The sequence below is a fragment of the Nothobranchius furzeri genome, chromosome 17 (assembly GCF_043380555.1).
Source record: "Nothobranchius furzeri strain GRZ-AD chromosome 17, NfurGRZ-RIMD1, whole genome shotgun sequence".
NCBI classification, from domain to species: domain Eukaryota; kingdom Metazoa; phylum Chordata; class Actinopteri; order Cyprinodontiformes; family Nothobranchiidae; genus Nothobranchius; species Nothobranchius furzeri.
The window spans coordinates 40,004,818-40,028,925 of record NC_091757.1 but is presented as its reverse complement, the minus strand read 5'-3'; the positions used below and the strand labels follow the sequence as shown (position 1 = coordinate 40,028,925).

The following is a 24,108-nucleotide window of genomic DNA, read 5'->3' as shown; positions in this document are numbered from 1 at the left end:
TTCCTTATGTATCAGTGTCAGTTATCTCCAAAAGAACCATCTGAATCCAAATCCTGCTAAAATCACAAAAGCAGCAAAGCCTGCATGAAATGAAAAACCAACAACATAAGTACGGGATTAATATTACAATCTGAAACAGATTATTGACGATGGGGGTACTTCCTCTTCATCAAAACGCAACAGCCTGTAGTGGACTAATTACAGAATGTTGAAATTCAAGTATGGATCAACTTGAGTAATTTGTGGCTCTAATTAACCTCGTGGATTTTTCATTTTGATCTGAGAAATGTACGATTGATTGCTGAAAATTAACAGTCAAAGCATCACTTGTGTGCCAAAGTCGCTAGGTTCTGTAAAACCTGCTGAAACCTTCCTTTCATGAGTGAAAATCTGGTTAACGTTTAAAATCTCAGTTGACCACTCATCATCTTAACCTGATAGTTTTATTATTTTCAGATGAAGTTCTCAGTTTATCCAGTTAATTTCATTTCAAGCTCACAAAGTTACTGCTGGATATTTTAAATAAAGTTCAACTTTACTCATATTTGTAATAGAGGTAACATTTGCTGAGGTCTAGAGAAGGAATTGATGCCTTGTTAGTCATTCTCTGGGGAAAAAGCTGAGATGCTCCTGCATGAGGACGTAGACGTCAGTTAGAGGAGAAAGTAGCTCCAGACGACAGGGTTTGGAGTCTTATTTCCTGATTCTTGGACATCTCATCTCTGGTTGGCTAACAGCAACGTGACTCTACCACTGATTGTTTGCTCTGCAACATTGATGCTTTATCTGTACAAATAACACAAGCCTGGAGGAGGTCTGCTCTGTGGTGGAGCTGCTAATGCTAACAGTTAGCTTCTACTAACAGAGACGCTCTCTGTTTCCTGGATGCTAAAACAACAACAGCCTTCCCTGTTGCTGGCCAAGATGGTCGAGTCCATGAATGTTAAGTGACGATGTGTTGTATCTGTCAGGATTTTCTAGACCTGGCGTTTTTCCGTCTATTTTCTATCAGAAGCAAATGCAGGACATAAGGGTAGAAGACTATTTTCACATTCATGCTGCATGTTAAACCCAGAGTTACTTATCATTTTCAAAAATACTAAATGAGCCTGTGTCGGGTTAAAAACCCTTAAGACACCATAAACAACACAAGGAAAGAGACACAAAAGTCAGAATTTTGTTTAATGCTCGAGGAGAATGAGAGTCAGCACAGTGCGGTCTCCACTTCACATTGTGAATCCCTCGCCACTCTGTCATCCAAATCTGAGCATCTTTTTATTACAAGCTGGACGTTTCCCTACATACATGTCTGGAAGCTGACACTGAAGGATGGGTGGGAATCACAGCTCTCAGTTTTTCAGTAATTGTTACGAGTTTCACACAAAGAGTATTCAGTATTTCTAAATCACACAATGAGCATTCAGTGTTTCTTATCAATGTCTAATCACACGATGTGCAACAGACGGTTGCACGAGTCAGCAGATGTCCTTGGGTCACATAAGGTCAGAACGAAAGCACAGCATTTTTAAAGTCTCCTCATGAGACTTCAAACTATACAGCAAATGTTCAGCATAAAGAGTAAAATCTTTAAATGTAATAAGAGCATAAAGCATGATAAAAGAAAACACATATAATGATTTTAACATTTCCCTCCTGTTTTATCATGATTACTCTGGCAGATCTAGGGAATAATAATAATAGGGACTGCTTTCACCTCTGAGGACAAAGAGATCTTGTTTTCCATCTACCTGCCGTTTAATTTCCATGTCTCCTGTGGAGGATGGAACCAAGGCCAGAGCGAGCAAGCAAAGGCCGTCTCTGCCTAAAAGATTTACTGGGCAGCGTGGAATTATCAGTAGGGACATTTTGATAGCTTTTTCCCAAAGGATCAGGTACAGGGACAAAATTAGTCACTGGCACTTTGTCTACTTTTCCTTATGCATTTCTGACTAATGCTTCATCATTACTGAGAGTGCAATGTGGTATTTTTTCATTACAAGTTGTCCTGCAGGCACACAAAAATGTCATTTCTTTTCCATTAGGCTTTCTTTCTCTCAAAGGAAACAATTCTTGTAAATTTAATATTACTTCCTCATTTGATTTTTCTGCTTCTAATTCATTGTTTTGAGCTGCTGGACCGTGACTGTCGGGTCTTTTTAGGGCAATTTCGAGCCAAATTACCTTCTTCACCACAGTTCCAGCAGCCAGAAGAAAATTGGTGTTGCAGCTGGTGGCCCCCCTTGCCCCCCTTGCCCCCTTGTCCTCGGAGTTTACCTCCGCCCCGCCTCGATATTTATTTAGAGATCCTCCTTGGTAAAATATTTCTGTTTCAGAGAAGAACGTGGCGGACGCTTGTTTAGTTTTTTGTTTGTTTTTTACCACCTTTTCTGCATGTAGGGCATGGCTGATGTAATCGTCCAGCGTGCCCTGTGGCATTCCAATGAAGTGGTGGTTAACCCACTGATGTATGGAATTGTTAGAGCCTGCATGTAGGGCATTTTTCAGCTGCTGGCGATAGGGTCTGCGGTCGTCATTATTGTCGTGTAAGCCAGAGTGTTTATTAAAGATCTCAGTCATACGAACACGAAATTAGTCGAATGATTCTCCTTCCTTTTGTCTAGTTCTACCTATTTCAGTGTAATTCGCCTGTCGAGCAAAGTGCGCACGCACCCGGTCTTCTAAACCTGCTACCTCCACATTGAGGTCCTGGGAGTCATGCTCCAGCGGTTGTCCGTTACTCACTGGAGTCCAGGCTCCTCTAACGAGGTGCCAGTCTGTCCCCATCAACGCCACCCACACCTGTTGTATTTCCTGACCATTAAGGTGATAAGACTGACGAAGACTTTGCATATCAAATATGCATTGATCTACGTCTATTTTTGGAGACGTAACGCCTTCTACGGCTTTTTTAACGTCCTCCATGGTCTAGGTGCGAAAAACCAACATCGTTGCGTCATTATTGCTGGCAGCATTAGGGTTTGCAACCTCAATCATTGGGTAATTGTCATAAAGCTCAGACGGGGTTGACAGTGGAGCGCTCACGACCAGGAGAGAAGATCTCCCAATTTGGGCGACCATTTTTGAGGGACGGAGTTATCTGATCTTAGTGTACGCTGAGGTGTGTGTTGGTTGTAGGCTGGAGGAGGAGGGGAGGTCTGAGGATTCTGTGCAGGTTCTGCAGAACCCGGGTCAGGGTAAATTCTGGGCGAATCTGCAGCTGCTACACCTCCAGGCTCTTCTTCGTCATGCGTCTGGCTGTGAGGAGCCGGTCCTGTCTCATCATCCTTTCTGTGAAACATTAATTCCTCCTCCTTCTCCTTTCTCCTCTGTTCTGCCTGCAACTCTTTCTCTTTTTTTCTGTCCTTCCTCCCTGCTTCTGCTCACTTTTTCCCACAATTCTAAATCTGAAAAGCCTTGTTTTTCCATCTTACATTTATTATGTTTGCACTTCTCTGCAATATGTTCTTTTAATTTTAAACATTTGTTTGAACTAAGTCTTCCTTCAAAACCATATTTAGTCACCCACTTCTCCAAATGCTGCAATTTGGTTGGGTCTTTGGAGTTAACAAACTTCCAGTCTTGGCATTTTAGGTTCTCTAGTTTACTAGAACCTTTTTCCATTTTTCTATTTCACCTTTTAGTTTACAGATTTATTAGATAAACGTCGCTTTAATTTTATGCCAGAAAATAATCTTGCAACATACGAGAAATCTTTGCGCTTGCTTCAAAGGGATTTATGTCTTTAAACGGCCAGGGTTATATCTGTTAGTTCAGATATTCTTGTTATATTCTTGGGCGATCATAATACCTGCTGAAAAAAGATCAGACATGAAAAAACCTATGCTGCCATATTAGGACTCCTGTTGAGCTTAAATCTTGGACCGAAAGCTTATAGATTTCTCTCAATAATATTTCGTGTCTACCTCCCGCATTTTCATGGATGTTTAACTTTACTTCAGTGACCTGTCCGTTACTTTCGTTTAGAATCTATGCCTTTTTTTAAACTGCCATATATGTGCGTATTTCAGGCTTATGATGATTATTGTAATTACAATTGCTACACAGGCTCCTGCTATAAAAATTTTGGTGTTTTGTTCTGAAAGCATTTTAAAGTTTTAGACGAGTGTGGGGTTAACCCATAGGGGGTTCTAAACACTAGTTTTCTTTGCAACCACAAGGGTCGCTCAATATTATTCTCACTGTTTTATATGATACTGCGTCACCTAGTGGTAATTTTAAGACAGAGAGGAAATTATCTCTGTCTGGCCCCAAAACAAGTTCTTATCTGAATCTGATGCCCTTGAGCCTGTGAGGCTGAAGCAAATACTCCCCCCTCAGAAGAAATGTGGAATGCTGACGTCGCCATGGCAACTCTGTCTCCCTATCCCAGCCTGGGCGAGACTGCAACTGGAGAAGGCCGCTGAATCATTCCAGGAGTCACTGTGCTCTCTAAATCCTATGTTGGAATCCGGCTCTCGAAGGACCAATTAATGTCAAGTTAAAAACCCCTAACACACCATAAACAACACAAGGAAAGAGACACAAAAGTCAGAATTCTGTTTTATGCTCGAGGAGAATGACAGAGTCAGCACAGTGCGGTCTCCACCTCACAGTGTGAATCCCTCACCACTCTGTCATCCAAATCTGAGAGTGTCTTTTTACGTCAAGCTGGGCGATTCCCTACATACATGCCTGAGAGCTGACACTGAAGGATGGGGGAAGTCACAGCTCTCAGTTTTTCAGTAATTGTTACAAGTTTCACACAAATTCATTTTTCAGTATTTCTGAATCACACAATTCAAATTCAAATTCAAAAATACTTTATTAATCCCAGAGGGAAATTGATTGCTGTAGTAGCTCAGAATAATAATAATAATAATCAAGTCATCAAAGAGTTATTGTATATTACAATGGCTGTTGGCAGGAAGGATCTCCAGTAGCGGTCAGTGTTGCAGCGAAACTGAAGAAGCCTCTGACTGAAGACACTCTTCCGTTGTCGGACAGTCTTGTGAAGAGAATGCTCAGGGTTGTCCATAATTTTCTTGATTCTCTGGAGAATCCTTCTTTGCTTTATCTCCTCCAGTGGTTCCACAGTCGTCCCCAGAACAGAACCAGCCTTTTTTATTAGGCCGTTGAGCCTTTTCAGGTCCCTTCTTCTGATGCTGCTACCCCAACAGACAATGGCTGAAGAGATTACACTCTCAACAACAGACTTGTAGAAGATCTGCAGCATCTTGCTACAGCCATTGAAGGACCTAAGCTTCCTCAAGAAGTGCAGTCTGCTGTGTCCCTTCTTGTAAACGGCTTTGTTGTTCTCAACCACCTCCACTCCAATGAGCGTTCAGTGTTTCTAATCAGTGTTGCAACGTGATGAAGGAGCTATTCCACCAAAGGTTATTTACCTTCTCTCCTCATGAAGAACTAATCTGCATGAGACTGCCTCAAGGTCATGCATTTGCTTCTAAAACTGTTTCCTTTCAAGCTCAAGAGAAGAAAGAAGACGAACTCTTTCTTTTTAATAAATCAAAGAACTCTATTTTAATAAAGCTAATCAAACAAAGTGTTAGTCCAATAATAAAATGTGAATCAATCTGTGAAATGACAATGTTTGGGATCAGTGGTGTTTTAATATTAATAAGTAATATGACTTTGATCTAGCTGCATCTTGATTCCACGTAATGCTTAAAGTCACATGACACATTTTATCTTTCTCATCCAATCGGAACCTTCCTTTCTGAAGCGTGGCATGATCTCTGTGGTGTTCATAAATCTGTCCAACTCTGATTCGACCGTAAATCAAAACATCCAGATTAATAAAACCAGTCCCCATGCCATCTTAAGCCAGTTCACCGCATTCTAAGAGAAGTATCGGACCGGCCACCGGGACTTCCTTTTTAAGCAAAGAACCGACAAGCTGGAAAATCGGTTGCACTTTACCAACCAAGCAACGGTTCCTTTCAGAATAAAAGCTGAACTCACTGACCCTCAGGCTCCATCTGACGCTGTCAACCAACTGTCGCATTTTACCTGGAGACAATCCAAAGACTAGTCTGTCCTACTGCTGATGCTGTTTCATCTGCTTCGGTACCGAAAGGGGGTCTGAGGACCTGGCATTCTGGATCTGTACGGAGGTCTCATCCTAAGGGTATGTGTGGAGCGACAAAATGGCGTCTCATGTGTTTATGAAACTCCCATCATAGCTCAGAGCAAAACATCGCTTCTCACTCAGACTTGCTTCTCCGGATATGAGAGTTCTGATGACAACATCACACACACATACACCATCCATCTCACGTCTCATTCACATCAAGACCCATTCATCACCCAGAGTTTAGAGTTTAGAGTTAGTCTTGTTTAAAATAGTTTAGAAATAAATCTTCTTAAACTTTTTAAAGGTGACTCTCTCTTCTCTTGTCTCTCAGTTAATACGAAGTGGTTACATAATCCCTGCAATAAAAAGTTCCAACCTTCTGGTTAAAATTACCCAAAGATCCATCAGATTGATATTTCATATTATATGAAATTTTACATTTTATGGTTCATTAAATAGATGTAAATTAAATCATTACAGTGTCTAATCACACAATGTGCAACAGACAGTTGCACGAGTCAGCAGATGTCCTTGGGTCCCATTAGGTCAGAACCAAAGCACAGCATTTTTAAAGTCTCCTCATGAGTGAGTGTTGAGGTGTATTCCATGGCTGTGGTGAGCGGGCAGTTCGGGCATTGTCTGGCCTATGCCAGCTGATGCCACCACACCACCCCACTTGCACCCACAGCCCTCAGTGTCTAAGTGCAGTTTAAAATTGGAAGTGGGAACCGGCACATGGGATGAGGCTGAGAAATCCCCCTGCCAACTGCCGTTGAATGTGCTCACTCTCAAGGCCCTAAGTGTGTGTTTGCGTGGAACGTTGTTGGTGGAAGTGTTTAAGGTGCAAATAAAATTGGGGGGCAGGTTGCCACAGGAATGTGGAAATGGGGTCCATACCCGCACTCCCTGACTTGTCCACCCTCCAAGGTCCTATGTGCATGTTTGTGTGATGATGTGAGGGAGCAGGAGGAGAGAAATGTATGGGGATGGGGAGGAACGGCTGGTTGGGCTTAGCCCTCCAGGGAGCCAGCTCCCCCACTGGCCCCAATAGGCACCTCTGTTGTCAAAATGCCACCCAGAGCATGGATATCCCAGTCCATCCTGCCAGGGCCCAAAGCAGCAGCATCACAGAGCCTCACGGTGTCCAAGGGCATCAACCCAGCCCCACCCCAGCAGAATATCTACACCCATCCCTGCATTTGCACAACTTCCAGATTATATAAGACATAGGACATCCAGTTAAGGTTGGGTCCTCCCCCTCCTGGACTTCACCAATTGGAGCAGGCGGAGGGAGACTAGGGTTCTTAGCACACCTCTGTTGTCGCTTGGCTTCCTGGGGCTGGAGGCTAGGAGGGAGATCCGGCCGTCCGGTTGGGGTCTGGGGTGGTGGGTTGCTGTGCTCAGCGTTGGGCGGGGGAGCCTGCTCATCAGCACCCCAGCAGAAACGGTCGAACTCTGGGAACCAGTAATGGTTGTACCCCATGTGCAGCAGTACTGGGACCAGAGTGAATAGGGTGTGTATGGGGAGCATGAGTGGGTGTCCGGCGTGCATTTTTGTAAGTATTTGGTTGTATGTGTATGTGTGAGCATGAGGGAGGGAGTGTGTGACTGTGTTTGTGTATGACTGTATATGTCAGGTGGGGCCTTTGACTCCTCCCTTCTCCTGGGACTCCTTTTGATGATATAGATCTTCGTCTCCCCTCTCCCTGCCACACCTGGTGTGGAGTGCGGTGCCTTGGTCTGCCTGGGTCATAGCTCCCAGATCAGGGAGTTTAAGATTTTTGGCATCTGCCTGACCATTTCTGGTGGCTGCCTGGTGGGGTCTGGGTCACTGGGCTCTGCTGGGTCCCCGGCGGGGGTGGTCGTCCCTGGGTTCCGGGTCGCTGGGTCCCAGGCTCGGCCGGCTAGGGGGTGGGAGGCTGCGGGCGAGCCTGTGGGCTTGCCGCTGATATCTCCCGGAATTCTGCCGGCTGCTGGTTGTGGCCCCACGGGGCAATCTTCTGCGCCTCTCAAAGGGGGCGGGGGCTTTTCTGGTCACAGTCTCCCTGGAGTTCCTGTGCTCTGGGGCAGCTCCTGGATCTCTGGGACTTGGAGCTCCCTCCATCTCCTGCACATCTTTAGGGGGCAGATATGTGGCCCCTCAAAATCTCTATTGGACGCTCCTATAGAGAAACCTTACATAAACAAGCGCGTGTACACACACAGGTGCTCACATGGAGCTCTCATAAGTATGGACTTGGGCATGTTCAACACATGTCTTTAGGCTATGGTTGGCACTAAATGCACCGTGATTTATTATTGTGTGATTGTTCAGTTAAACAATTTGAAGTTTTCATGTTGTTGATTATATATTTCTTCATCAAGTTGATGCAGTGATAGCTTGATCTTGCTGTATTGTTGTTGTGTCCCTTTTTTTATTTATTTATTTTATTTTTTTATCTTTCTCTTTCTGCAGGTCTAGAAGCAGACTCTTGTTCATTACTGTGTATTTTTGTAGCCCCCCACCCCCCACCCCGTCTCTTCCTTGGTCCTTCACCTCTGTCTCCGTGTCTGGTCGCAATTAAAAAGCATTCAAAAACAATAACAATAAAGTTTTAAGTTTCAGGCGTGACATTAAGAGCAGACACTTTGATGCTCCACCTGAAAGTAAATCTGTAAGGCTTGTCACCAGCATTCAGACATCAATTCTGTTTGCTTCACAGCCAGACAGGACACGGGAAAATAAATAAATAAATAATTTAAAACGTCTCCTCATAACACTTCAAACAATACAGCAACTGTTCAGCATAAATGGTAACATCTTTAAATGTAATAAAAGCATAAAGCATGATAAAAGAAAACACATACAATTATTTTAACAGCCTGCTCTTTAAAAGCTTTTTATTTCTCTTTATTCTTGAAGACATTTGTTTGGCGCCTCTTTCTCCTGCTCTCCTGCATGCACACATCTCAACACCGGTGCTGATGTTAACCCAGGCAGCAGTGAAAATAATTTGTTCATTGAACTTTCTGGTTTTTTGAGCAGATCTTTGAACCGTCACAGCGAGATGCCGGGCAGTAATTTTAGAGAACATCCCACCACCACTGATTGGAAGTGGAGCAGGCTTTCATTACCATGGTGGTAATTGACTTCAGGGGTGCGGCTTGTCTTCAAGTGCACTCGGTCTAAGAAAAGGACGTGCTGATTGGCAGGGATCAGTGATTAGCCACGACTCACAGAACAAACACTGTTAACAGCAAAGAGATCATTTTACTATCTAAAACGGCAATTATCAACAAACGGTAAGGCAACATAATAGCCTCATTGTTTCAATTGGAGAATGAAGAGCATCAAAATTACATGGATTGTCTTTCTTTTCAATGGTAGTTATTAAAAATGTGGTTTTTATTCTACCAGGAAAACCAGTGGCCTTTAATAAATACCGTTTTATTTGAAAAGTCTTGCAATTTGCTGAAATGCATAAAGTTCAAGGGACCAGTTCTTTAGCTTTATCCACCGTTCCCTTCGATGCAAGGGCGTCAGTTTGTTTTCAGAATTGCTGGGGACAATAACCATACACTTGAGTGGGGTTTAAAAATTGCTGGGGACAATAAAGTAGGCTAGCACAGGGGTCGGCGGCTCTGGAGCCGCATGCGGCTCTTCCATCCATCTGATGCGGCTCTCTGTGTTTGTAAAATAATGAATGGATATTTAAATAAAATGCTTTATATTTTACTGCATTAATTTTACATCTGTATGCCAATTCTAAATGTAAAGATTGTCTGCGTAAACCTGAACAGGTCCAACCCGGTCTTACTGTGAGACCGGGTTGACGCGTCACGCTTGTGCGTAATCATATGCGCTTCCTGAGCTGGAGGATGTCAGATTCTGGGATTCTCCTCAGACGGCTCCTGGATGCGTCGCCACATTGGAGACAGGAACAAGCACTATTCAGCTAAAGTTTCATAATCAGGTGTGGCAGTGAGTGTCCTGTCACAGTGTCCCGATAGATAATGCGCCCTGGCTACTTGGCCAAGGGGATGTCCCTTTGGCTGACTGGTTAGAGTGTATGACTCTCACCCAGGAGTCTGGGGATCGAATCCCGCCCGGGCCCTCGTTTCTCCACCTTGCCACATATTGACCGATAAACTCAAGGATGTTGGTCTTTTTGAAAGAATTACCCCGACGCACACTGATGCGCATGGATGAGCTGACATTTTAATCGTTAACGCACATCGCGGAGGTAACTTGATTCCCATCAGAACATCAGAGCTTTATACTGGACACTGTGTTCAGCGCGGCTCGGAGTGCCCACGGTGGACAGTGGGCTGAAGATCTGAGGGGTTCGCAGCGCAGTGCAGAACCACGGTGCATGCGATGATTTCCTCCCACTGAAGCGGTCTGGAAACCCGGTCTCTCTGAGGGATGTCACTTGGAAAAATGTTCTTTTTATGAAATTATGAAACTTTGGCTGAACAGCGCTTGTTCCCGTCTCTAATATGGAGACGCATGACGCATTCAGTCTGAGGCAGAATAGCTCTTCAGCTTAGAAAGCTCCTGTAGAGACATTTGATCACGCACAAAGTTCATGTGGAGCAGAAGCGGTCGGGCCACGACAGGTGAAATGTTCCTAGCCTACATGAAGTGTAATATTAATATGTTACTGGACACACTGGTCTGGTTGGTTGGACCAGTGTTTGAAGTGGAAAACACACACACACACACACACACACACACACACACACACACACACCAATTAAAATAATGCTGATAGCGTGGACTAGAAGCCAGGTGATGGTTTATGTATTTAAATGATGATCAGGCTGCTGTAAAATGAAATCTCTATCCACATCCAGACACAATTATCCTCTATTCTTTCTCTATTTGCTCTGCTCTTGTCTGGGCTGACGTAGCTGACGGTGCGCGCGGCGCGCCTAACTAGCGGCTGAAGCACATTTTACGCATTTGGAGAGATGGGCTGGATGCTCTGCTTTTACTGGAAGATGGTCCACTTAACGCACGGGTGTAGACTACATATTAATGACGAATGAATGAAAATTAAACTGGGAGTTTTTACTTCATATTTTATAAATTAAAATGACGGGGGAACACATTTATGACGTCTTTTTAAACTAAATTTTCTAGCGCGACCTGCCTGCTTCACTTAAGTCACTGCTTATTAAGGTCCGTCCAAAATTACCGTGGCCCAAACCTCTGCAAATGGTTGTTCTTCACTTTATCAAACTCAGACTTTGTACAGCTAATGTCAAGATGTAAAATTATGAATTCAGTCGAGCTCTTCCGTCCCTCCATCTCCTGCTCTCCTTGAACCCGACATCGGCTGTCAGAAGCCGGAGATGAAGGAGGAGATGAGGCAAACAGAGTGAGTGCGACATAAAGAAACCAGACTGGTGTGGAGGTGAGCAAAACAGAAGGAAAAGTGTGGGTGTTGAATCCCCCACGGGTGCGACGCCCATGCGAGCGACCGGTACCGGCTGCTGTCACCTGGTTGTGAGCAGCGCTCTGCTGTCTGAGGGTAGGCCCCGCCCACAACGCTGTGGCTCCCAGTGTTTTCTTTACTGTGGGAAACGGGTAATAATGGCTCTTTGATGGGAACAGGTTGCCGACCCCTGGTATAAGATCTGAGCTGGTAAAACAAAAATCCTCATCAGCAGGCTTTTTTAAAGTGGGGGGGGACACAGCTGCCAATCACAGATTTTGCCGGGGACATGTCCCCGGCGTCCCCGGTTAAAATGACGCCTATGCTTCGATGACCCGATGATGATTAACTGGTCATATAAATAGGCTACAGGGACTGGGGAACAGACGAGTTGGGAAGAAATCAGACAAAAATGACAGAAAAATGGGGTTGCGACTGGAGGTTCCTTGAGGTAATTTTACAGGTCAAAAGAACTCCGAGTGACAAAATAAGTCTGCCTCGAGCGCAGAGAGAAAAAAAAACTGAGAAAGTAAACACATTGTCTGGAAACACGTCTTGAAAATGATTTTTGTTGTTGCAGCTTCAATCAGAAAAGTGCCAGATGATTATGATTAGCACTGTGAAGTGTTTTAAGAACATGTTAAAGCATGTTTTGTTAATGATTTACTCTGAAGCAACCTCCAGTGGAGTGAAAAGTCTCGGTATCAAGTATTCAATCACACCTTTTCTAGAGGTTTCTTTAAATCTGAGCCTGTAGATTTATCTACACAACAAACAAGATATGCTGTTGAAGTTGTTGATGGCGTTACACTAATTAAATATTAATCTAGTACTTAAATTCAGTTTTTATATAAAAACAAAAGTGATGGGGAAGCGACCTTCCCAAAGCTTGGTTGAAGTTTAATTCTAGCAATCCAGAAAACAAAGGTTTGCATCTTTTTCTTCTCATTTTAAAGCTTTCTGGGTTTTTGCCTCAAGTGGAACAATTCAAAGACATGGAGTGGGAGATGGACTTACAGATCAGGGTTTTGTCTTCGCTAATGAGGACATTTCTCCTGCCTGCTGTGATAAAAGTAGAGTACCAAAAGGATCATGACTAACAGAAGTAGATCCCAGATACAATCACTGGAAATGAGCTTCCTGCTGAAAACAACCAGACTCAGGCTCAGAGAGAATGTGTGGAGCTCCATCAACCAGGGGGAGCTCAGAGTAGAGCTGCTTCTGCAGTGAACAAAGTCAGAGAAGGTGATTGAGGCATTGGGGTTAACCTCCCTCTGGAGGCTGGTTTCTTATGGAGCATCCATTTAGGAAAGGATGATGGGGCGACTCAAACGTTGTTGGAAGGATAATAAATCTGGGAAGAAGGACGAGTGGATGGATTGGTGGATGAATGGATAAAAGGATGGATGGATGGATGGATGGATGGATGGATGGATGGATGGATGGATGGATGAAAGGGTGGATGAATGGATAAAAGGATGGATGGATGATGATGATAGATAGAAGGATGGATGGATGAAAGGATGGATGGATGGATGGATGGATGGATGGATGATGATAGATGGATGGATGAAAGGATGGATGGATGAAAGGATGGATGGATGGATGGATGGATGGGTGGATGGAAGGGTGGATGATGTTAGATAGATGGATGGATGAAAGGATGGATGATGGATGGATGGATGGAAGGGTGGATGATGTTAGATAGATGGATGGATGAAAGGATGGATGATGGATGGATGGATGGAAGGGTGGATGATGTTAGATAGATGGATGGGTGAAAGGATGGATGGATGGAAGGGTGGATGATGTTAGATAGATGGATGGGTGAAAGAATGGATGGATGGAAGGGTGGATAATGATAGATGGATGGACAGATGAAAGGATGGATGGATGGATGGATGGATGAAAGGGTGGACGATGATAGATGGATGGATGGATGGATGGATGGATGAAAAGGAGGCTAAACTAGATATTTTTCTTTGATTAGTCAGTAACAACAGCCAAACAAAAACCTTTTTGGAAGTTGGACCTAAACTCCTTCAAAATATTTCAGTAAAAATTGGCTAAATGTTCTAGATTAATACCCAGAATAAAAACATTATAATCATCATAATTTACCGTTTCATTATTAGAATTCAATAAAAATTAAATTAATTAAATAATGTTTTCTCATTTAGGACAATGTTCTCTAACGCTGCTTTGGGCTTTCATTCATTCAGAGTTTTGGACAGGAAAACCTGCAGGAGGTCAAGGACAAATAAAGGCAAAACAATAAACAAAGTACATAAAAATTCATTCTTAATCTAATCCCCCCAAAACAAACTCTCCCCCCTCATCATCAGCAATCACAGTAAAGCAAAGCAGGTAGAGTGCATGCAGGCTGGTGACTCATCAGACCTGCCTCATCTTGGTTGGGTGAAGTCTTGATTTTCCATGGCTGGTGCTTTACCTCGGAGACAAGGGCTCTAAAAATGCTTGAGGGGCTCATGCCATGCTGTGGCTTGTTTAATGATCCTGCCTGCAGAACAAGTCAAGTGTTTGTTTCACAAATCAAGAAGTGTTAATGTGTAACAACAAAAATGTCTATCATTTGATGCATAACTTGTATTTCACTTCTGTAACTGGGAACGATCTGTGAGAGTGTGTTTGCTCTCCATAGAGCCTGCTTGATGGTCTCTAATATAACAAATTAAAACTAGAGATGTCTCTCTTTATTCTAAAACAAACTGACTTTTGTGAATTTAATATTAAACAATTTACAGTTTGAGGGTCTACCTTGAGAATTTAAGGACAGTCTAGCTGTAAATATCATGTTGTTCTTCTATAATTACTGTTTTAGAAAATATGTTATGGCACTAAAATCATTTCTATGAGCTCCCCATCGGAGGTGCTGAAAGTTCAGGGAACTGAGTCAAAAAAGAAAGTTTTTCTTTCAAAGCTCTTTAGTTTTCCACCTTTTTACAATAGAGTTATTTTGGGTCATGAGCAGCTGCTGTGAACCCATGCAGAAACTCATGTTCAGATGTTCTTGTCTCATCAGCACATAATTAAAAAAGTGACAGCAACAAGTCTTCATACAGGATGATTCCTGTCCCTTTATAAGGGATATTTGGCTATTTAAAGCTGGTTTATTACCATGTATGAAGGATCCCTGTGCTGTCAGGCATGCCTTCTTGTTTTCTCCTTGCCAATTAATCTCGAGATTAATCTCCAGGAAAACATTTCTTCAGTTTTTTTTTATCAAAGCCTCAAAATAATTGCTTGGAGTCTGGGTTTACCTTCATGCTCTGATGCACCCAAAAAAATGAACTCTGCCTATTGCTGCTTTTGATAAAGTGCATTTTGTTGTATCTACTTAATAAACTTGATTTTGGAGAGATTGGTAATGTGCTTGAGCAATTGTAATGTCATAATTTCTGTTTCTACACAAAACCATTGAGCTATGTCAACATAACATTGTTGAATAAATTCAAAGAGTTTTGTCCCTCTGCTGATACCGTACTGCCCAACGTGATGAGCGGCCTGCCCAAACAAAGGCCAATGCGCATGTTCACTGTCCATGGGCAAGGTGCATTATAGGTAGCCGGTTTTCAGTTGATTATTTTTGTTTTGGTGAGTTTTCATGTGTTTAGTTGGGGGTTTGACTAGGGTTGGGTTTTGATGGATGTTGCAGTTAGTTGTTGGGTGTTATTTTTGGTTGGTGTTAATTTAGCACCGTGAGTAAGGGTTCCATTCCGAGTAGTGGGGCCGCAGTGCCATTCAGCTGTTTCACAAGTTAGGCAGTGACTTCCTCAGGTGCAGTGGTGGCTCCAGAAATTTTTTTCTGCAGGTGCTATGAAGGAGCTAGTCTTTTTATTGCTGGGTGCTAGTTGTTAGCATTCTGCTCCACCCACTGCATTGGCATAGCAGTTGCCACAATATGTAATAGTATTGAGTAGAAAGTACTTAACCTTTTTAAGTAATTTAAAGCAACAAAGTCATGTACCTAGTAACAATGTTACAGAGAAATTACCAAACCATATTGTGTATTTCTAAAGCAATGAAGTAGCAACTAAATAATGCAATTAAGTTACATTTAGCCAAAACACTCATGTAAATCTAACTCAACAGTATTTTGTCCATACTAAGTAACCAAGTTTCTTACCTTACTTAAAGCACTTGTGTGGAACCACTTGACATAACATTTTTAAGTAAATCTGAGGTTTTTTTTCTTTGAGTGATGGTTTGGAAACAACTTCAAGCTAATGTTTTTCTCTTTCCTCTGAAAACATGAGCAGCAGTGATCTCAGAAAGACCCGCTGATCCTCTGGCTCGCCTGTAGCGTACTGAAGCTTTCTGATGAGCGACTAGGGAATGGACTCTGACTGGCTTCATGCAGGACTAAAAGAGAGGTGAGTTTACCTGCATTGATTCCAAATAAACTCCTGTGGCTTTAAATTAGCATGCTGAGAACTCAAACACACACTGAGAGCGTCACATCTGGATCTATATCTCGTCTTTGACACAGACCCGTCTGATCCAGTCCTCTACCAGCATACAACTGCAGGGCTTTTTTTTTGCCTCCCTTCTGGCTTGTTGAGAGATAAATTGAGACTCATTTTGCAGAAAGCAGCCACCATGCCAGCAGTGTTCCATCTCTGAATGTCACTGAGGCTGCTCAGCATTCTGATTACATCAACTCCTTTAGCTTTTACCATGGAAGGAGGATGGTTAGTGACCTATAGGCATGAGGGTAACCTTTGGGATATTATTTTAAATATCTCTTAATGAGATTTAATCCTGATATTCTCCGTGGAGTCCCCCAAGCAATTCAATTAAATTCAAGTGTATTTATATGGCGCCAAATCACGACAAAAGTTGTCTCAAGACACTTCAGTAAACATTCCAATACAGATCAGTTCATTAAGCCAATCAGAAAAAAGTTTCCTATATAAGGAACCTGGCAAATTGCATCAAGTCACTGACTGATGTCAGTGACTTTACAGCAATCCTCATACTAAGTAAGCATTTAGCAACAGTGGAGAGGAAAACACCCTTTCAACAGAAAGAAACCTCCAGAGGCCACCACGACTCACTGGGGATCGAGAAGACAGAGCAGACACACACACACACACACACACACACACACACACACACACACACACACACCATATATACCATGTTTCTATGGTTACATTGTGATATCTTAGTAAATATTCTATTTGGTGAGAGATAAACTTTATTTTATTCATCCTAGTGAATCTATAATTAAATGGATAAACTAGTAGTAGCACATTCAATTTCAAAGAAAGTAAAATGTTATTATCAGGAGAGTGAGAATGATTAAATGGTTAGCAACAGTGTTCAAGCCGATGGCCCCCTCCATGAGGCCACCACAGCTCAGCAGCACATCCTTGTAGCTTCTTCTGGGGAGAAAAACACTTAGAGAAAAAAATAAAGTTAACAGATGAAATTGCAGGAAATAATACAGTTAAAGAGCAAATTCCAGAAGAAAGTAGTGGTGTGGAAAGTGGTCAGTGTATCCTCCAGCAGTCTAAGCCTATAGCAGCATAACTACAGAGATAACTCTGGATAACCTATCCTTTTAGATGGAGGCATGTTGGAGGCAGGGCAAGGGAGAGCCGTCTTTACCGACTGTACACCCCACCTCCCAAGCAGTGGGGACAGGGGGAATGCATAGTTGTGTTGCTCTTATCCAACCCTATCAATGTTATTCTAGGGGTAGCCATGGCCACCCCTTGCCAACCCTTGGGGTCACCACTGTTCCTTAAAAGATGTGCTGGGGTGCTATACTGGCTAATTCTTGCACTGGCTTGGAAGGGAAAAATAAAAAGGTGAATTTCTGCAGCCTTCTGAGAATATTTAGTGAGAGTGCTGTGTAGTTCGAGGACCCCGAAGACACAGAAACCCCTTCAATCATCAGAGCTGTCAGTCAAGTTTAAGCAGCTATAAAAGCACCCTTCCTGTCATGCAGTCAGTCAGCTGGACCTGCTGATCTCCCAGCAGCACACGCGGCTTATCAGCGCCTGACACATGAGCAATTACACTCTGCACTTGTGCAGCGGCTAATGAAAGGTTAGGAGAGCGCATTCGTGTCCGGAGACGCGGCTCATCTAGCCTAGTGAACTAGACCAAAGTCTTGCTTTGCAAAGTTTGCAAAGTAAATAATACGTTTATTTAGTCTGGCTTGCCGGGCTACGGCTCATCAGCAGAGAGCCAGAATGTGCTCAGCGCGCATCTACTGAGGCGCGCTGATGATCTTCAGCGCGGACGGACTACGTTTGGAAACAAAAACACGAACATCGGATGAGTGTTTCTAACTAGTCAGGTACGTGAATATATGTAGAATATGAGATTAATTCTGACTGCAGGGGAGGAGGTGGATTGGTTTGGTGCGTAAAGAGGGATGATGGAAACGCGCGTCAAATTAAAATGTAGAAGTAAACAAAATCGGCATAATGTCTTATTTTTAAGGTTGGAAAATGTGTTTAATTCTATTTACGGACCACCTCAAGTGTTTTAAGTATCAGTGTGTGTTTATGCATTTCAATTGATCTATAAAATAACAACCAAACGAAATATCTGCTCATGGTAAACCTGTTCCCTTAATCCCAATTACTTTCAGGCTCAGTTAAGGAAGAAGAAAATGAGACAAAAAAACGCGACTTTTCTGCGCGCACCAGCCTCCCATTATTCTCCACAGATGTTGTGGTGTGGACTCAGTCCATGCTGCAGGCTGCACATCAAACCCACATTCTGAGAAATGATGGATTAAACATGACATAAGAAACAATTACAAGCAATAAAACTGTCAGATGATAACAAGCAAGCACCAACTATAATCTTCTTTTCAATCACACATAGGCTGAGTTCATCACATCATGTTTTAATTGCTGTCAAGGTATTTCAAAGACAGCTGGGAAGAGACATGTCTGCAGATCCACATCCTCATAAATAATGTATTTTCAAATGCTCGTCAAGCATCATTCCGTATTTTGTCATCTGTTTCTTCACTCTCAGCAACCCTGTGAGCACATGCTGGTGGGCATCTCAGACTGTGTGTCCTTCACAGATCTATAGATGAGCTAAATCTGGTTCACCTGGAACCAACACCTCCAGTGCTGTGAACATAAACACAGCCCAGAGTATGGATGGATGGATGATAGACCAGAGCAGGTGGGAGGCAGGCAGCGGATTCCCTTTATTATTCAGTGTTGAAGATCTGATGAAATATCTGAACAGCAGCTGGCTAGAGGAAACACACATGTATCTGATGGCAGGATCACGCAGCAAAAAAGGGAAAAAGAAAAACATTCATTCATCTATCTGTGGTTTCCAAATACAGCCTCCCAGAAAAAAGATGGTTCCATTTTTCTGTTTGCTCCTGATAAACTGGAGTTGCTTTTTAATTGATTTTTAATTTCTTATCCACAAAATGTTAAAATAAACTACATGTTATCCCAGAGACACAACTATTGGAAAAGTAAACGTTATTTCTCCCCCTTGTCAGGTTAGGACCATCCTGTCTGGATGGAGGGTACAAGCAGCGGTTGGGCAGCTGATCTCACCCCCCCAAGCGTGCATCATGATGATGGTGCGAATGACACGGGCATGGTGTTCGAGGTGGCTCTGCAGAATGCCTCCTCCAAGCGCAGCCCCCAGTTTGCTGGTGTGGAGCTGCTGCAGTCCTTCAAGCTGCTCATCGTCCCCTGCTACACTCTGGTGGCTCTGGTGGGCGTCTTTGGCAACTATCTGCTCCTCTACGTAATCTGCCACACTCGCAAGATGCACAACGTCACCAACTTCTTCATCGGCAACCTGGCGTTCTCTGACATGCTGATGTGTGCCACCTGCGTGCCCTTCACCCTGGCTTACGCCTTCAACCCCCACGGCTGGGTGTTTGGCCGCTTCATGTGCTACCTGGTGTACCTCATCCAGCCGGTGACAGTTTACGTGTCGGTCTTCACGCTCACAGCCATCGGGGTGGATAGGTGAGTGACTGAGATGAACTTTAAACCTTATCGGGATATCCTTTATTTATAAGAGGAAATGGAAGGTTTTGTGAACTCTAAAGCCTTGGGGAGTAACAATACTGAGGGTGCTTTTGTGTGTGTGCACAGCAGGCTCTTTGGTGGAGACTTATTGTCCTTTAGTGAATACTGTTTCCTCACCAGCTGCTGACACAATGTTCTTCAGCTCTGAAGAGATATTACCCAATAATGACATCCGTTATCTGTATTCAGATGTAAATCTGTCTGAATGAATATCACAGATGAGATGAAGGATTATTTATTAGACAATAACATGTTTGCTGCTGGGTGGGACTCTATCTGACCTTGGCAGCAGTGGCAAGGCTAAATTAGAATTGATGTTTGTCAGGCCAGTGTAAAGTCATTTTCTCTTCTGGCTGGAAACGGTCAATTTGGCACAAAGTGGGTCCTCCAGTAATTTTTGAGCATTCGTAATTTCCGACGCTTAAGAGCATACGGTAATTTGTGTATGGATTGCTGATGGTGAGCGCTGACTGGAGTTGTTCTTCCACCCCTGCAGTGACTCATGCATGACATTTTACCCATCGTTTTGTAGCTGTCTCTAACTCGGCTGCTCTTCTTCCTCTCAGATATTATGCCACAGTGCACCCACTGAAGAAGCGCATCTCAGTCTTGGCTTGCACATACCTTCTGTCTGGTATCTGGCTGCTGTCCTGTGCTCTAGTGGCCCCGGCCGTGGCGCACACCTACCACGTGGAGTTTAAAAACGAAGGCTTCACCATCTGCGAGGAGTTCTGGATGGGTCAAGAGAGAGAGCGGCTGGCCTACGCCTACAGCACCCTGCTGATTACCTACGTCCTGCCTCTGTCAACACTCTGCATCTCCTACCTGTGCATCTCGGTCAAATTGAGGAACTGCGTCGTACCGGGCCACCACACCGAGAGCCAGGCCGAGGCTCAGCGCATGCGCAAGCGCAAGACCTTCCGACTTGTGAGTCTGGTGGTGGCGGCCTTTGGTATCTGCTGGATGCCCATCAGCGTGTTCAACGTTCTGCGCGACATTGACATCGATCTGATTGATAAGCATTACTTTCTGCTGATTCAGCTGTTCTGTCACCTGTGTGCCATGAGCTCGTCTTGCTGTAACCCATTCCTCTACGCCTGGCTGCATGACCGCTTTCGTGCAGAGCTCCGGAAAATGTTCACGTGCCGCCGCCGCATCGGTATCTCGGCCAACAACTGTGCCACAGCCAGTGTGGTTCTGTGAAGCCCTTTAGCTTGAGAAGTGAAGACTACTTTCACTGGGAAACCAATATTAAACTTATTTTTTAAAAACGATTGGTCACTCTGAGTTTCCCAAGCAGGCTAAATATGAAAATAATCTTCTATTCCTATTTCCTGCATTGCCGCCGATAGAAAAGAGATGGGGTGAAATACTCGGATAATAAAAAGCCAGTCAGATCTACGTCACACTGAAAATAAACACTCATGGACTCACCCATCTTGTCTTACAAGAGAAAAGGCTGTTGGTCGTTTATCATCCAGGAGAGCATTGCGTGTTTCGGCTAGAAGAAGCTAACTGTTAGCATTAGCAACTCTACAACACTGCTGTAATGTTGCAGAACAAAATGAGTCGGGGGGCTAGAGCTGCATTGTTGTTAGCCAATCACAGGGAAGATATGTGAATATCAGGAAATAGGACTGCAAACCCTGCTCTGCTCATTACTCCTCTGGTTCACTTCTAGTTCCTGAAACAGGAGAGCTAGAGCTTTTATCACAGAAATCAACTTACAAAACATTAATTTATATTAGAGACCACTGCAGATGTGTTGAATAAACGAGTGAACCTGGTATTTAATAATCTAATCTGTATTCACCTTATAAAGGTTCATGGAGAAACGATGATGCGAGCAACACCTGGTGAGATACCAAAAGTAGCACATACCCATTGGCTAGGCTAGCATGGTGGAGTTTTGTTGCCAGCAGCAGTTTCTTTGAACATTTCAAGAGGATTTTAAAACATATTTAACCTGAAAATTTTACTTGTGCAGCCTGGGAAGATGCTGCACTGTACGCAGTTGTACTAACAACGAGAGAAAATTAAATTTGTGGCTACAAGAGCAATGTTTAGAACATGCACCTCGGGGTAAGAGAGTGTGGCTGCGAGCGTCGGTACAGTTTTCACAGCCTCCCCAGAGATGAGGAACCCAGAAAGATGTTGCCGAAAAATCTTTATTAAAAATAAATAAATAAATGAATTACATCAAAAACTTTATTTTGTTGTAAAAACCCCAGAAAGGAACGCCTACATCCTATTTTGTTTTTGGGATATGACAAACCTCTGGAGAAGAGCCGGTAGTCTCAACAGTTATGATTTCATGTAAACAGCTTTCTCAATAGTTAAAATTTCATGTGCATTTAGACGCCATTATTAACCTAAAAGTGCAGTTTGTATTTCACCATAATCCTAATGAGGGATTTAAGGCTTTGACTCCAACTTTATTACTATGGAGGTACTGATAAGCCTCTGAGCTTTTCAGATTGTTTACTGACTTCAGAAAGTAGCTAAAAATGTTACTGTATGTTAGCTTTGGCCAGATTTTAATACTGTCCTCCCACCGCTCTAGTGCAGAAGGAGGATAACGGTGTCCCGTTACAGCTGTGACATCTGGTGTTCACAGATTTTCTGTGTCTAAAAGCCCATTAAAAAGAATAAGCATGAAGGGATCGCATTGTCTCAATGTAAACGGACCGGATGCCGGGCACATTTTTCACGTAAAATCTCAGGTCGATAACCAAAATTAAAAACATCCCTATTTTTACTTACTGTTTACCAATCTGAGACTTTTTTCATGCTTCCTAATGTTTACCGAGTCAGATTATAGTAAGGTCACATGTTGATTTTTGTGGGAAACTGAATATTAAGATCTTATTTCAACCTGCTGCTGAAATCCTGATTTAATATGAAGATAAATATAAAACTGTTAGTTTAGTTATAACTATAAATTTTAAAAGTAAACAATTAACCAGCCTTCTCTCCAGTGAAAGCTCCTGTATTAGTTTCATTTACTGAGGCACCAGCTTTCACCAGAAAACCTAACTGAATGCTCCAACCCATTTTTAATTACCCACAATTCATAGAAAACGCTTCTGTATAAAGTAGATGGGACACTTTCAATAATTGCATTAGTTGGAAAGGTTACCTAAACAGAAGACTGAACAGATAATTGTTCTTCCCTTAAGAAGTTTCATAAAAAAGGGTCAAGCTACCAAGAGCTGATTGAAAAGGATGTTCTGACTATAACTGGAATGAGAATTCCTATTTCAGGAACAATGAGCTTAAATCCTCTCCTAATGAGCACATCTCAAGGTCTTACTTTCAGTTTATTCTAATGAGGAAACAAGTTTTTCCTTTTCAAAATCCCTTTTGTGTTCAGCAATATTGTTCAGCTGGTAGTGCTATCAGCTCTAAGTCATTTATGTAAATAACACCTGAATAAACCACTCATTATTTGTGTTTCTATAATTTTAAAGCATTTAATGCTTGAGGTATAATAGATGTAAAAATGCAACACTGTGGGTGGATTGCTGCTATCATATTCACATGACAGTAATAGGGATTCACAGTGTTATGTATTTGCAGGTATTCTTCAACCAGGTTTGATTGATTTTTGATGCAGTTATATGATATTCAAGTCTCACAGGAGAGATGGGCTTTTATTTTGTAAGTTACTTGAGGGAAAATGGGATCATTTAATATAAAATCATAGATTTGTTAATTTCATGTAACCATCTGAAGCTAATTCATCATTTCATTTGAATGATAAAGTATGTTTGCAGCTTATTAAAAACCTGGTTCATTTAAGGTAAAAAAAAAAGATCAGGGATTTAGGGCATAGAACACTCTGTGGTTTACACAAAGAGTCATTTCAGGCATCTTAGAGTCAAATGTTATTAAAGAGCTGTTTAGGATGGAAAAGGTTCAGTAGGGAGAAAATGTTTTCTGAAAATAACAGGAATCTGAGCTTAGCGTTTAACTATTGCTGAGTAACTATATGCTAATGAAATATAGTCTGCACGTGAACATTTTAATAAGGCCTTCAACAGTGACATAATCTGATTTTTCCACTGCAGAGCTGCTCACAGGGATGACTACATGCTCATTAATTTTTATCCTGAACTTTATTTTCTTTCTGAAGCTTGATGATTCTGACGACACAGTTCACTTGTTCCTAACAACACTCTATAGCGCCACAAGAGGCTTCTGATTTTTTAAAATTTATTATTTAACAATGCATTACTTTTTCTGCTTTGTATTTTTTTGTCATGAATTTAAGTCACATTTATTTGTAAAGGATAAAACTAAATTTTAAACTGTCACATTATCACATGACTGACTTGTTTAAGAATGATGGTTGCGTTCTAAATAATCAGGAAAAGAAGAAAGGTTACAAACACTTAACAGAATACAATTGTTCATTGTTGCTTGGCCCTAAAAATAAGCCATTGTGTACAATAAACGATGCTTTGTTTCCATGGTTACATGCATCTCTGCATCCTGTTGGGTTAAAAATATGTAAAATACAAGGAAATCGCACAAAATA

The 24,108-nt window shown here is 42.5% G+C and overlaps 1 protein-coding gene across 1 annotated transcript; it reads left to right on the top strand.

Moving 5' to 3' along the window:
- The first annotated feature begins 17,485 nt into the window (after positions 1-17,485).
- On the top strand, positions 17,486-24,046 carry prlhr2a (prolactin releasing hormone receptor 2a). The gene is made up of 3 exons (XM_015972316.3): positions 17,486-17,842; positions 19,025-19,505; positions 20,135-24,046. Exons 2-3 carry the CDS (start codon positions 19,045-19,047, stop codon positions 20,769-20,771), a joined length of 1,098 nt encoding a protein of 365 aa, XP_015827802.3. The 5' UTR covers positions 17,486-17,842; positions 19,025-19,044; the 3' UTR covers positions 20,772-24,046.
- The last annotated feature ends 62 nt before the right edge of the window (positions 24,047-24,108 follow it).